This window comes from Sturnira hondurensis, unplaced genomic scaffold, assembly GCF_014824575.4.
Source record: "Sturnira hondurensis isolate 20B ecotype Veracruz unplaced genomic scaffold, ASM1482457v3 Scaffold0015056, whole genome shotgun sequence".
NCBI classification, from domain to species: domain Eukaryota; kingdom Metazoa; phylum Chordata; class Mammalia; order Chiroptera; family Phyllostomidae; genus Sturnira; species Sturnira hondurensis.
Window position 1 is genome coordinate 573,775 of NW_028087687.1, and position 15,651 is coordinate 589,425.

Consider the following 15,651-nt stretch of genomic DNA (forward strand, 5'->3'; position numbering starts at 1 on the left):
AAGTTCGGTCTGCCTGGAACAGTGAGGGAGAGAACAGTAGAAAACAGGGTCAGGGAGATAGTGGGGAAACTAGGAAGGACTTGTAAGCCTCGTCAGGACTTTGTTATTCTGTGTGAGATGAAAGCCATTAGGAGAAAAGAAATGTCATAATCTGACATATTGTCAAAACATGACAAGCTGGTGTGTTGAAATAGAATGTGTGGACTAGGATTATGGAGGAAACCAGTTAAGAGGTTCTTTTGAAAATTGAAGTCAGATATGATAATGGCTGACATTAAGATAATAATTGAGATGATGATAAATGGACTCAAAATATCTCTCAGTGGATCTCGGTCAGGTGTTGAGTGTCCACTGTATAAGAAATACAAGAGTTAGACATGAATCCAAGTTTTTGGGAAACTGAAATGATGAAAATACCATTTACTGAGGAGGAAAAAAACTGCAAAAGATTTTTCGAAGGTGAAGAAATTGGGGGTTTTGCTTTTGGATGTGTGGAGATATTAGTGATCTAGCAAAACTCAGTGGTGCTTACCGTACATTGGTCATGGATTGGTTGCCTTTCTGGTCTGGGCTTTTCACTCAAGAATCTGGGCCGACAAGCAGCCCCTACCTGGACCACACTGTTCTCGTGAAAGGGGGAAGACAGCTACGGCAGAACAGCACAATAGCTCTTCAATACCTGCTCAGACGTGGCGTGTGGCACTGATGCTCATGTAGTATGGGCCAAAGCCTGTTGTATGATGACCAAGCCCAATGTTCGTGGGAGGTACTGCAAATCATGTAGCAATGGGATGGGTATTCAACGGGGATGTACAATATTCTCACACAAGGGCAGTGAATAGTTTGAGAACCACCATGTAATCTACCACATCAGCCAAGTAAGCCAAACCCAAGCACCTGAATTTGAGTCTAGGGTTCAAGGCTCAGGTTTAAATCATGGTTTTTTTTAAGTAATGGGATTGGACTGGCCAGTGAATGAGTGTAGACAAAGAGGAGACTAGCCCTGGCACTCTCCAAGGCTTGCAGGCAAGAGAACTGAGGAGGAACTCATAAAAGATACTGGAAAAAACTTGCCAAGAGGTAGGTGGAGAACAGAGTGGAGTTCTGGAAGCCAAAGAACTCAGTGTCAAATGCTAACAGGTCAAGCTAGATGAGAATTTAAGATGGACCACTGTATTTAGTGTGGAGGTCAAGGACAGGGCGAGCGGAAAGGGACTGACAAAAGCCTGATTGGAAGGGGCTTCTGAGAAAAACGAGAGAGCTGTAAGGACAGACAACTGCCTTGAGTTTTGCTGTAAAGGGACACATAAATGGGAAAGTATTTGAAGAGTACTTTTTTGTCATTAGGGGTTTCTGTGTGTGTGGATGTTTTAGCCTGTTTTTCTAAGATGGGAGAAGTGATATCATACTTATAAAAATCCAGGAGTTTTGCGAAGACCTTATACATTATCAGACTTAGTTAGGAAGCTCAAGTAAACCAGGAAAAGCAAACACAAATTAACTCTTTGTGGGCATTGCTCAGAATACCTCCCATTAAGTGAATTCATAGTAGGATCCCAACATCTTCTATACTTGAAATAGCCTGACCATCACTGGCCCATAATTACCAACTGCTTTCTCTGATCCAGGCAGGCCTCAGTGGCAGGCCTAAGGAAGCCAGAGGTCACAGCCATGAGTAATTTCCTCTCTTTTGGTTCTTAGAGGAGGGGGTTATCCGGAGGAGATATATACCCCTGACCAACAGGAGTGATTCAGTTTATCTGGTCAACAGTATTGCATTATCTTCCTTCTTCTTGAAGGGTCCCACTGGCATCTAGTATATTACACACATACAGTTAAAAAAAAGTCCAGCCATTGTTAATGAGAATGGTTTGCATGACATTGATGTAACCTGGCAGCCATGGAGAGTGGACTGGAATGTGCATGTGTGAACAATGATGACTTCACTGTACTAGTTAGTGGGGGTGTTAGATGCTGAGTGAGCATGGGTACTGTGTGGCCATTACATTCAACATGAGTGAGTAGAGCTACGAATCTGCATCAAATTTTGCCTTAAGCTTGAACATTCCTCTGTAGAAACGATTCAGATGATTCAGAAGGCTCCCAGGGACGATGCAATGAGTGCAGTATAAATAAAAGTGTGGCAAAAATGCTTCAAAGATGGTAGAGAATGTGTTGAGAGAAGCACATTCTGGAAGGCCTTCCACAAGCAGAACACCTGAGAATGCAGAACATGTACGGGTCACAATCAACAAGGATTGGTGACTGAGTGCAAGACTACGGGCAGAAGCTCATCTGGGGATTCCAAAACAACTGTATCTGAGATTCTGATGCAGGATCTTGGCATGAAGCGTGTCATGGCAAAATTCGTTTGTGGTTTCAGTTGCCAAACATTGTGCTGCAGTTGCTAATGACTTGATTCAAACCACTATCAGTGAACCAGATTTCCTCAAGAGGGTCCTAAGCAGAGCTGCATCGTGAGTCTACAGCTCAGACCTGGAAACGAAGGCCTAGTCATCCCAACGGAAGTCGCCTAGTTCTACGTGCCCAAAGAAGGCGTGGCAAAGTCTCAGCAAGATCAAGACCACGTTAACTGTTTATTCATTTGGAAGGTGTTCTCTATCATGAGTGTGCCCCTTCAGGCGAAACAGTTAATAAGGAGTACTACCTCAGTGTTCTTCAATGGCTGAGACATGTAATATGATAAACAGCCACAGCTATGGGAACTGGTGATTTGGGCAGCCTCATCATGACAATGTGCCTGCTCATGCATCATGTCTTGTGGAGATTTTTGGCAAAACATCAAATCACCCAGGTGACTCAGCCTCCCTACAGCCCAGTTCGGCACCCTGCAACTTCTGGCTTTCCCCAAAACTAAAACCATCTTTGGAAGAGAAGAGATTTTAGACCCCTGATTTGGGAAAATACGACGGGGCAGCTGATGGTGATTCCAACAAAGGATTTTGCAGAGTGTCTTGAACAGTGGAAGAGACTCTGGGAGAATTGTGTGAGGTCCCGAGGTGCCTACTTTGAAGGGGACAGAGGCATCATCGTCCTGTGTGCAATGTTTCTTGTATCTTCTTCAATAAATGTCTCTATTTTTCATATTACATGGCTGGATACTTTCTGGACTATAGTATATAGTAAGTGGTCAATAAATGTTGACATGGGCTGTGTATCCATACAATAAGTATCACAAGGAAATTAAACCAATCCAAGTAATTCCTTAGAAATTCCAATACTGCTGATCACCCAACCCCTTCAAACCCTTCTAACCTGGGTCAGCCACAGTTCCCGGAGCAAGCTAGTCACTCTCCTTTAAACAGGATCTAACAACAGAGACAATAGCATTCATGTTACAAAGGATTTTTAAAAATTGTGATTTCCTTCAGTGCTTTTAAAAGTACCTATTTTAAAATACTGAATTTACGCAACTTCAGGAACTCACTTCTTTACATGAAATGTGGTAACCCTGTGACTCCTCCCTTTCTCACCATTGGGCCCCCCAGTCCTCGGTTCCGTCATCATTAGAGGACATGGCGTCATGCTGATTCAGCTCTTTGATGAAACACCATGTAAATTAACACTGACCTTCATAATCATATAATTAACCCACACAAGAATTTCTAATGGCTCAAGAACACGTTTTAGGGTTGACTTGTTACTTAACATTCAGAATGTTGATGGTGTACTTGAATGAGAGTTGAAGTTCATTTTTTTTTAAATCCTCACCTGAGGATATGTGCATTGATTTGGGAGAGAGAAACATTGATCAGCTGCCTTGCACACATGCCCCCACCAGGGATGGAACCTGCAACCTTTTGGTCTAGGACGATGCTCTAACCAACTAAGCCACCCAGCCAGGCAAGTTCAAACTATTTTGAAGATGAAAAATTTACTTGTTCTAAGTAACATTAGTTGGTAGCTTCAAGTTTTAGCTCAAAAGCTAATTATATATCCATACATTTCTAAGTACTGAGCTAGAATTTCTTAACCCTTCACTCCAACAGCAAAAACTAGGCACTATTTTGCCATACACTATAAAACTGCTCTCAAACACTCGAGAGAGATTAGGTGGCTTTATTCTACCAAATTAGTGCTGTCCAAAAGAACTTCCTGTGAAAATGGAAATGTTCCATCTGTACTGTCCAATGGGGTAGCCACTAGCCAGCAACATGTAGCTATTAAGCACATGAAAATGTGGCTAAAGCAACTGGGGGACTGACTTTTTCGTGGTCTTTAATTAACTTAAATGTAAATTGCCCCACTGTCATATCCTCTTGATGTAAAAATTTTCAGTGAACACAAAACTGAAAATTGGCTGTGTACTTTTCGAATTGTAGGAAGATCCACTGAGGTCTATGTATTTCATTATCTGGTAGAACAGAGGAAATGTATATTATAAACTAACGTATGTGTGTGTGTGTGTGTGTGTATCTACTGATCAAATATCTGTAAGAATACACCACAAGTTTGTAACATTAGCTGCTTCTGGGAAAAATAATTGGGTACCTACTGATCAAATACAATTTAAAAATATTTTTTGAAATTTTCATTAATGCTAATTTCCACACCTGTCCTAAACTTCTTTCCTATATGGTTCAAATCAATGACTGGTAGTTGAACTAAATATTATCTTCTGGATATGTCTATAAGGTGGCCTATAAGTAATGCTTGAAAACAAATCCCCAGAGTAACAGACAATTCCTTGCCCTCCATGACACATCAACGTCCCACCAATCCCATCCTGACATGTCCATCTCAAGCAGGCAAGTGGTCCAACTTAAACCTGGCTAGTCGTTCTGCCGACTGAAAATTAATTCATTTGCTTATTTTATAACAAAGTGAGTATTTTGTTTCCACTTTCTATATAGCGTTACTTCGCTTGGACTCTTCTGCTCAGGAGAGTGACTTGGAGACCTAGACTGACCCAGCTCCTAAACAGCCGAGCCCCCTGGGACAGGCTGCATACCTAGCGTGCCCCGTTTCCTCATCTGCAAAACTGTAATAACCCACACTTCACTGGCTCATACAAGGACTAGGTAGGTTTACACATGTAAAATGGTAGCTGGTACACGTAGCTCAGATTATCCTGTTGATAGCTATTATAATATGAACAGGTGCACTTTTACTTTAAAATCTGTTTTAAACCTCTACAAGCCCTTAAAGACACAATTCTGCTGTAGTTTATCAAAATGGAATATAGTACCTACCACTAACAGACGTACCTTTTTAGACTCGTGCTGCAGCAAACACATGACATCCGAACAGCATGTTAATAATAGCTCTCTGTACACTGAAAACTGGTTACAGCCTGACTGAGTTGTTGCATACTGCTTTTGTAAAACCAGGAACTTACAAACTAACAAGCATACTCAATGAGTAATAAGTTCTGTTCAAAAACATAGGCATGATCACAGGCATGATTTTTAAGGTAAAATGTATCAATTAGAGTTTAGTTCTTAACAGATGAGATAAAGAAGGATTTATGTGTAAAAACCATTTATTTGTGAAGGGGAAAAAATCCCAAACTAATAGTGAACTGCTCTTACTTACATAAGACATTTATTAAGGAAAAAAGCATCCTGAGGGACCCGGACCATCTTATCTGCCATCGAAACTGGACAACTGACATACAATGTAACAGAGACAAAATTTTTCTTTTTCCATAAAACCAAGTCTAGGAATGCTAGTACACTTAAATGTAAATATAAAGGCTGCAAGACCAATTTTCTACATAAACACCTTCCAAAGTTCCAGTTTAGACACAGGAATAAGGGATTTCGGAGATACAATCTTTGAATCAACATTTTACCTTCAATTCTTTGCTTCACTGACTTGTGACAATTTGGCACATTGGGGGTCATCACATTTTTTTAAAATGCCAAAGCTTGAGAAATATGAGACAGTATAAATTCCAAATGCTTATGCAATTTTATATAGCTCCCAGCATTCCACCTAAAAAAGTTATCAGATTTAAGACTTAAGCCATTTCCTGTAGATGCTACAATCTAGCAAAAAGCATTATCATCTATAACTTGTATAGGATAATTAAGGTTGCACTAAAATAATATGCCCCAAATTCAAGTCTTATGCCATTTTGTTATTCTGGGTTGTTTGCTGTGTCTGTGGGGTGACATATGAAGACATTAACTTTTGGGGCGGGGGGAATTTCCAATCTGATCCTAGTTCAGTTTCCTTTACATGTTCAGGAATCCTCCTCTTTGGAACTGGGTAGTGTTGGCCACCAACATGGCCCACTTAAAAATAGGTCTCCATCACTTACCCTCCCTCCCTCCCTCCCTCCGCCATGGTGTAGACAATGTGCCGCCCTGCTCTAGTGTGGGGCCTGATGAGAGACCCAGTCTCAGACAAAGCTGAGCATGAGTGAACCCCACCCCCCAAGGCTCCCAGATTTCAGCTCAGTACAAAGAGGGGTCATAGGCCCTTGACGGCCCTCTTCTCTGCCCAATGTTATTTTTGCAAGTATTCTAGTACAGAAGCTATTTTCCTTGAAAATACTGACACTTATATGTCTAAATATTCAAATTATATGGATCCAGGCAAGACTTAAAGAACTATTAATTTGAAAAAAAAAACAAGAACCTCAAACAAGATATTATCTTATTTTAAAAAGTCCAAATTCCTTGGTTTTCAAATTCAAATTTGACTAGTTTAAAAAGAAAAAAGGTCCAGAGATGGCATACACTTCCTGATTCCATAAAAGTATTCAAATTGCTTGATATGCTGTACTTCTTCGTATCGAATTTTGCTTAAACACACCGTAAAATACCAGTGCTGTTCTGCACTGAAAATAAGACAGAAACCTAAGCCTTCAACTATTATTTAAGAATAGGTCTGACCTCCATCAAATCAGATTAGAAGACTTAGAAATATCAGGAATCGGCTTCCTTTAGAGAGTCCTAAAAAATCTACCACTTGGAATAACTTCTGCACATCAACTTTAGATTTTCTAAAATGAGATAAATTATTCTTGTCTGGCAATGTGAAAATTTTCAGAGTAATTTTACCAGGAGGGGGTTGGATATAATTTGGTACCTTCCCATACGCAGCGACGTGGAATAACAAATGGCAGGTGGGCAAGGGGAGGGGAGGGGAGGAGGGACGTGAAGTGTAGAGGGAATTACAATGGGTAAAAAACAGTTTCAGAAAATAGTAGGAAAACCATAAGAACAGAGAACCCAATTGTGTATGTATATGTATACATATAAAATAATTTTGTATCTTAAAAAATATAACTGGAATGTTATTTCACTCAAAATGTACAGCACGCAAATGCTTTGTAATGGTAAAGAAAAATGTACCATGATGTAAATTTTCACAATTTTCCAGTAAATGACATTTCTGGATCAAAAAAACCTCTTAATCAAAAACTTGAAAACTGTTTCCGGTATTGCAATTTGCTGTAATTCATAAACTGTACTCTAAGGGAGCTTTAGAAACCGACCTCATACAGGCAGTCAGGTCCTTATGCCAAGCACTCCCTTATCCAGCAAAGAGATCACTCGGCCACCACTCTTGCATGGATGGTGCCCACTGCCACCCGAACAATCTGAAGTACATATGAGTTGTTTTGATGAATGGAGACAGAGCTGTGTAGTTTTGCACTAAATTTTCAATTTCTGAATTTTGGTTTTCTGATCTTGATTCTTTATGATTGCTAGAAAGCTACTTACACAATACTGTAGGCCTATATTATGCTAAATGCCCATTTGTAACTACAAAAAACTCATGTTACAGACACAATACTGATTGTGATATCATACAAAATCATGGCCACAAGTTTCTGCGTAAGAGATTTACTTTACTCTTTCGCTTAAAGCAAGAAATATCCCACAGTTCAGATTTACATTAAGTAGTGCCTCTTTTTAAATAAATTAAAAATAAAATGTTGTCCTGTCTATAAAATTATAAATATTTCTAGTCCATTTTACAGAGTGTCAAAATACTTACAAACGCATTATGTCCTAGTAAATACATATGATGGCCCTGAAGCCAGTTAAAAAACCCAAACCAAACAAAAAACCAGTCATCACACTGGCCCATAGAAGAACCAGGGTTATTTTATATCTTTTACCATTAGAAAAATTAAACCAAATAAGAAAAAAAAGCAAATAAAAGATAAGAAAATTTACAAAATGGCACCTACGATGACCTTAAAGAGTATATTGGAAGGCCATCCTTTGATTCAGTAACTAAGCCAATTCTGGAATGAACATTTATGGATAACCAGGATAGGAGATTGCTTCTCTTAGTGCTCAGGGCAAAATCACAAGGTATGTAGAAATAATTTCCACATTCTACAAAGATAGACGGACTGAAACGGAGTGACCATTTAAAAACCACAAACCAAGATTAGCCAGCAGGTTTGGATGGAGTGAAATCTTCCATGGAAACAAAATAAAAAAATCGAAATCCTATGGCTGCTGCTTATTTTCACCAACACGAAGAAAGGAAACATGATTGCAAGGTACAGCCTACTCCGACCGGCCCAAATGAGAAATTATTGTCGATTTCACGAAAACGTTTCCCTACTAAACCATAAAAACATGATTTCCAAACTGATTCCGTGTGTGACGTGTCTCTCAGAAGAAGTAGTTTTAGTTCTGTGGATTGTTGAATTGCCCTTTACATAAACTATTTCCTTCATCTTTAAAAATGGCTTCTGAATGGCGCTAACTCCTTCAGCGTGGGAGAGAAGGCTCAACAAACTCGCTTCCAAGGCTTGTTCCGAAGTGATTCATTCCATCGAATCTATAATATCTCCAAATCAACATGTCGAACCTCAGGGTTTCGTTTCTGGAAGGAAAAATCACCACCACATTATTTGTAGCAAAGCAATCTTCTGGGGTTTTTAATTATTATTATTCCTTTTGATCAATAAAGCCGTTGAAAACATTTGGTCAAACTATTTCACTGTTGTGTAATAGCAAGAGAAATTATGTAACAAAGAAAAAAATAAAATCAATAGATTAATAAATCAAATATACTATAAATGATACAGTACACCAACCTGGGTTTGTTCATATGTTCATTAATACAGTAATGGATTAAGAGTCTATTATGTGCCAAGCATTGCAAAGCACTGAAAATCTGCTCATTTGCAGTGAAAAGAAAATCTCTAAAACAATAACAAAAAAATACATTGATCTTCATTTATTTTCATAATAATCCATATAGTCTTGGGCCAGGCATTAGCCAGAAAGTGGGGCTATGACTATTAAGTAAGACTGTTCCTGACCCTGAGGAACTCAGTTTAGCCAGGGAGACCAATGTAGCAATAGCCATACATGAGCTTAAGCACTATAGTTAATAATAGTAACTGTTAACATTTAATGAGCACTTACTCTTGTGTCAATTATTGTGCTAAGGGCCTCATGTGCATGTACTTTAAAATCTTTCATAGCAACCTGATTATTTCCATTTTACAGATGGGAAAACTTCAGTTTGAAGAAATAACCTAGTCCAAAGTCACACAGCTAGTAAGTGATGGAACCAGGGCAGATTGCAGACCTCAAGCTCCTGTCACAATATACTAAATCATAACTCTAGGAACAAAAGTGTGAGACTTATTAACGTACGCTCATGAGTTCTGGAAAGACTTCGCTGAGGATGTACTAAGTGAGGTTTGAATGCGGTATTTTTTCAAAATGATGAAGAGGGTCTAGACTCAGGGGTGTCCAACCTTTCAGCATCTCTGGCCACAATGGAAAAAGAGTTGTCTTGGGCCACACATTAAATATATTGCGACACATATTACAAAGAAATCTCATTATGTTTTAAGTAAACTTATAATTTTGTGTTGGGCCACATTCATAGCCATGTGGCCCGTGGGCCACAGGTTGGACACCCCTGGTAGACATCAGCATGGTATCAGGAGGTATCAGGTAGATATCAGAAGAAACAGCATGAGCAAGGTCAGAGAATTGGAAAGTCAGGCAGAAGCCAGGTTGTCAAAAATCTTAAATGCTAGCTTAGGAACATCACATCAATAACAACAAAAATATCTTTATTATATGCCTCTCTTGTGCCAGGCACTTAAGTATACAACAATTAACAGGAAACAAACAGTCCTTGTCTTTGATGAACTTATGTCTGGTGAGGAATACAAGTTAAGCACGCGGGCAATCACAAGAGTCTGCTACTACAGAGCAAAGCACAGGCTTTGGCTCCTCCCACCCCCGCCATGGGTACACAGAGGAAAGACTCCTAACTCAATTTTGTGGGAATCAGAAGTGCAATAAAATGTAATGTGATATTGTGAGAATGAAGGACAGAGGAGGGTGTATACAATAACTAAATCTACATCTGCCGGATACAAAATGGTGTTTAACCCTGCGGAGGTCACGGTCAGAGAATTACAGCACAGGTCGCATGTATCCTTGTGATACACTCTTTACTAGCATGTGCCAAAATGCAAAAAAAATTCTAAAAACACTGCAAATTTGCGTTTATCATATTTGTATAAGAAAATACATGATTTTATTTTCAGTTACAATCTAGAAATTATTAAACAAAGAAATATGAAAACAAAGAATAAAAATTTCTTTTCAAATAACAGAAACATGGATATTGCTAAAAAAAACAACTAAAAATGCCCTTAATATTAATTAATCAGAATCTTCAATAGTTGGCTTTGTAAAATGTTTGTAACAGTCACTGCAAACACTATTCCTATGCTTGAGGCATAAATACTTTTCACAACACTTGCAAAAATATTTTGATAAGCGACTCAAGCAGCAGCCACTAAAGTTCTTCAACATCTCTTTACTGAATTGACATATTTTTCCAGACATTTTCAATGGCAAATGAAAAAAAATACAACGCTGACTTCAAAGTTTGCAAAAAAAAATCTACACCAACACTGACTTTGGAGTTCGTTGTAGCTCTCAGATACAATTTACTCTCAAATATCACACACCATTACAGAACATGTGATAACCAAACTAATGGCTTAAATGTTATAGCTTAACATCAGTCATGTACAAATGTGCAGTTTGTCATAACCTTGAACCTATGCACCCGATACATGTAACACTATTTAAGAAAAGTGTTTGTGTCCCTCATCAGCTGTGACCTCCACAAGGTTAAAACAGGAGTAGTAATATAAGACTTTAAGTAAAAATACGGCAGTAAATATTTAAAAAGTGTGAAATGTATTAAAAATGATTATTTCTGAGAAATAGAATTAAGCACTGAGAAGGGTGAGGCAAGTGACACTCATAAGCTTTCTGGTCCTGTTTGATTTTACAAACTTTGTGTATTATTTGATAAAAATAGGACAAATAAATCAGCAAAGAGATCCTCTCTAAGTGATTCTGATAACCAGTCAGGATCCGTAATTCCTAGCTTAAAAAGTATGCTAGGAACACTTGCACATTAGTCACCTTGAAGGACTTCAGTCCTGAACGCAAAACCTCGAGCTGGGCCCCAGCCCAGCACTGCACTGAGTGTGCCCCGGCTTTCCCTGCACCCCGTGTTGCTAGGTGGACCTGCAGTGCTTCCTCTTGGACGCTGACGTAAGAGTGGCCAGGGACTGCCAGACATGGGGCACACTTTTCTCCTCGCCGTTTTCTTTATCTTAAACCATTTCTGCATCTAGAACTTTTAATTCAATATGGAATAAAAAAGACTTTCTCAAGCTGAAATGAAACTGAATTTTATTTTCCTAGTTCATTCAACCCTTACCCATCCCAATATAACTTGAAAAAGTTTAGCTGTTCATGAAAAGTTTGAAATTATTCCATCTAAAAGCACTATGTGACAGATGTGTACTAGTAAAAATCTGATCTCAAGATAAAGAAATCAAAAGTTAATTTACTTTGTTCCTTTAAAAAATGTTTTCAGAGAGAAAACTAATCAAATTTCTAAAATATAATGTGTTCAATATAAAGCAGACACACAAATAAAGGTTTGCTGAATGAATAAATGAATAAAAAATAGAATTAACATCCTAAAATTTTAATGTTTAATGCCTAACAAGCTGTCATGTACATAATAGAAATGGAATAAATATTTGTCAAATAGAGTTAAAAATCATTAACTGGTGTTCAACTTGTAATTTTCATTCACATATTCAACAAAAACTTACTCATCTATTATGTCCCAAGTACAACTGTTCAATGCAAACTGGAACATTTTATTTTTAAATTTATTTGTTCATTCATCCATCCATCCATTTATTTATTTGAGAGACAGGAAGGGAGGGAGAAAGGGAGGAAGAGAAACATTGATGTGAGAGAGAAACATGCACCCTGACTGGGGACTGAACCTATAATCCAGGCCATTAGCCCTGATCAGAAATCAAAGCAGTGACCCTTCGCTTTGCGGGAAAATGCCCAACCTACTGAGTGAGCCCCACTGGTCAGAGCTAATTGGAACATTTTTTCCACCACAGATTTCATTCCAACACTCCTATTATGGGGAGAGAAAAACCGAATTATGTAATTTACTTTGCAATGGTGCAGTCTCACGGTAAGAAAATGGTATAGGAGAATGCAATTAGAGAAGCAAAAGACAAAGTAAAGGGCAGAGTATCCAACTGGAACATTGCTTATTACGAATCTGCAAATGCGATGGCATCTTCCCATTTCCAACAGACTTATTTCCTCCCAAACAGAAAAAACTTCATGGAAGTTTAGAAAAGGGTCAATCAACAAACCGAAATATAGAGGTAGAACAAAAAAAAATCTTTCAAGTTAACAGTTCAAAGAGCTTCAAAACAAGAACAAGATATATTTCACATTTATAACACGGGACTTTATAAATTCGCTTCTATTATTTTGAACATCTTTACATGAAGCAAGCGACACAGTTTAAGCTAAAAATACCACCCACTCGAATACTTGGGTCGGTGGAACTACTCAGCGGAGATCGCTATTGCGCTGCAAGACTTTCTCACCGAGGGTGACCTTCCAAAGTAAATCAGGAATACTAAAGTTTAAACTGAGAAGGCAACCATGCTTAGAAACTAAAAAGGAGGGAATATGCCACTGTACAAAGTTTCCGTTTTCAAAGAAAATCATCTTGTTTTCATGAGAAAAAAGAAGAATTATATTCATGCATTCAGTTTCTGTCTTAACTTTGAAGAACTGTCTTTAACTTAATATTACCTATACCTTATTACCTTAGTCAGAGATGTTTCCACCTGAAAATGTGGGTTCAACTTGGCTTCCTGGTTTGAAAGGCTTACATAATTGAAAAACACGAGACAGTTCGAACAGTTAATGATTACATAGTTCCTAATTAAAACACCAAGTTAGCAAGAAACAAGCTTATCTGTTATCATAGGTGTATTTTAGAATGATCAACGTTGTATTTATTGTTAAATCTGGCTTGACTAATTGTTTCTATTAAAGAGTAATAGGTAAATAAGGATAGAACTGAAAAAGCAAAGTTAATTCATTCTTATGTCATCCTGCACAAAAATAATCATTGCATATTTTATTCAGAACAGTGGTTCTCAAAAGTGTGCTCTAGGGGTCACTGGAGATTTAGACCTTTTCAGGGGAGCTGCAAGATCAAAACTATTTTCATACTTTTGCCTAAGCTGATATTTGCCTTGTTTTTATTATGCTGACATTTCCTCTGATGGCATAACAGCAATGGTAGATAAAACTGCCGGCACCTTTGCAAAAATCAAGGCAACAGCACCAAACCATATCAGCAGTCATTCTGTTTCTTGACTGCCAGACACGCCCAGTATTTTTTTAAAAAAAGGTAATTTCACTTTAAAATTTCCTTCATGAAGTAGTAAAAAGTACCGATTTATTAAACCCGAACTCGTGAGTACACTTCTAAACATATCATGTGACAAAATGGGACGCACAAAGCCCTTCTGCTTCATACTGAAGTCTGGTGTCACAAGCAAAGCACTTCTGTGACTGCTTAAAGTTATGACCTGAATCAGATGGTTTTTTAAAATTACCATTTTTATGTAAAAGAATAACTAACAAACTATGGTGACTCAAATTTGGATGTTTGGCAGGGAAATGCTAAAAAAAATAAAATAAGCCTGTTACCTAAAAGAAAACCACTAAAAGTATGTGTTGCTAGCGATAAAATGCAAGCTCTTGAGTCAAAATCAGAATGTTGGAAAGCCCCTATCCACTGTAAGCCTGACAGCTTCTACTTTAAAATTTAACATTTGAAAGCTGTGCACAGATTCAGTCAACCAATTATTTTCCAAATGACTAATTTATAATACTACAGAGTCATGCATGGTAAAGTATCCATTCAGAGATAAAGATAGGCCAACAGATTTTAATACAACAGTATATAGTAGAGTATCATACCCAAAGACAGGTCTGGCCGTTGTCCTAGGCTACTGGGAGGTGATCTCTAAGCCCTCAGGACATCCTGCCTGAAAATGACGTCCTTGTTCACTTGGGCCGCAGAGTTATCTGCTCTGCCTGCAGAGGAGCTGAAGATATCAAGGCCAGCTGCTTAGACAGTCAACTATGAAGCCCACCACAATCTCTTGACACCAGGCTTAGTAGAGCTTTCCTGATGGCAATATTCCCTGCAAACTGTCAAACGCAGTTGCTGGGAAAGAAATTCTGTCCATGGTTCTATGGGGAGAGGGCAACGGAAGCTCCGTGCTGAACTCGGACCTACGTACCTCTTGCCTCGGCTAGTTTCAATCTCTATCTTTTCATTGTGATAAACCATAACTGTGAGTTTAACAGCACTTAGTAAGTTCTGAAATTCCTAGGGAATCATCTAACCTGACAGTGCTCCCGGGAACCCCTCGACCTCTGCAGCTGCGTTAGAAACAAGGGCGGTCCTGTGGACTGGGCCCCTTAACTTCACAAACATATGAATTCACTGATACGGTTTCAAATTCCACATTGCAACTAAGCTTTGGTGTCATATCAAGAGAGAATATCACACTCACCTGAAAAGGCAGGCGTTAGGACTACTTACAAAGGCTGCTCCCTTTCTGCATATTCTTCACCCAAAACAATATATGGGAACAGACTGAATGCAGAATAAGATATGGAAATCTAGCTGTCTTATATTTTTGCCAAAATATAAAACAATACCACTCTTCTCACTATTTTTCATTTTGAAAGGTTTTTTTTGTTAAAATGTTATTTATATTAACATGTAACAATAGATTTATTAAGCTTTTTAAAATTATTTATTTATTTTAGAGGGGAAGAGAAGGAGAGAGGGAGAGAAATATCAATGTGTGGTTCCCTCTCATGCTTCCCCTGCTGGGAACTGGCCTGCAACCCAGGCATGTGCCCTGACTGGGAATCGAACTGCGATCACGTGGTTCACAGACCCACGCTCAATCTACCGAGCCACAGCAGCCAGGGCACATTTATTATGTTTTAAAATATTTTTTACTTTTCAGTTTTAATGTATGATTTGGTAAATAACTATAAATCAAATAAAAGCTCTTTGGGTCTTCAGTAATTGTTAAGAATCTAAAGGGTCCTAACACCAAAATATTTGAGAACTGCTTATATAAAAACTTCAGAAATAATGCCTGACATACCTTGTGAACTATAACATTAACAAAATCATCTTATTTGAAGTACTCCTATTAATCTGATCAGCTATCTAGATTCTAAAAGAGTAAGCAGAAATAAAAACGTTTCACCCTCCATTTCTGTTTTTGTT

At 38.3% G+C, this 15,651-nt stretch overlaps 1 protein-coding gene across 1 annotated transcript in view; it reads right to left on the reverse strand.

Moving 5' to 3' along the window:
- Positions 1-5,485: 5,485 nt before the first annotated feature.
- The window catches only part of SLC30A9 (solute carrier family 30 member 9), a 78,077-nt gene continuing 67,911 nt past the window's right edge, over positions 5,486-15,651 (reverse strand). The window contains exon 18 of the mRNA XM_037064238.1: positions 5,486-8,820. Coding sequence (XP_036920133.1) covers positions 8,776-8,820 — 45 coding nt within the window. The 3' untranslated portion in view covers positions 5,486-8,775. The remainder of the gene's footprint in view (positions 8,821-15,651) is intronic.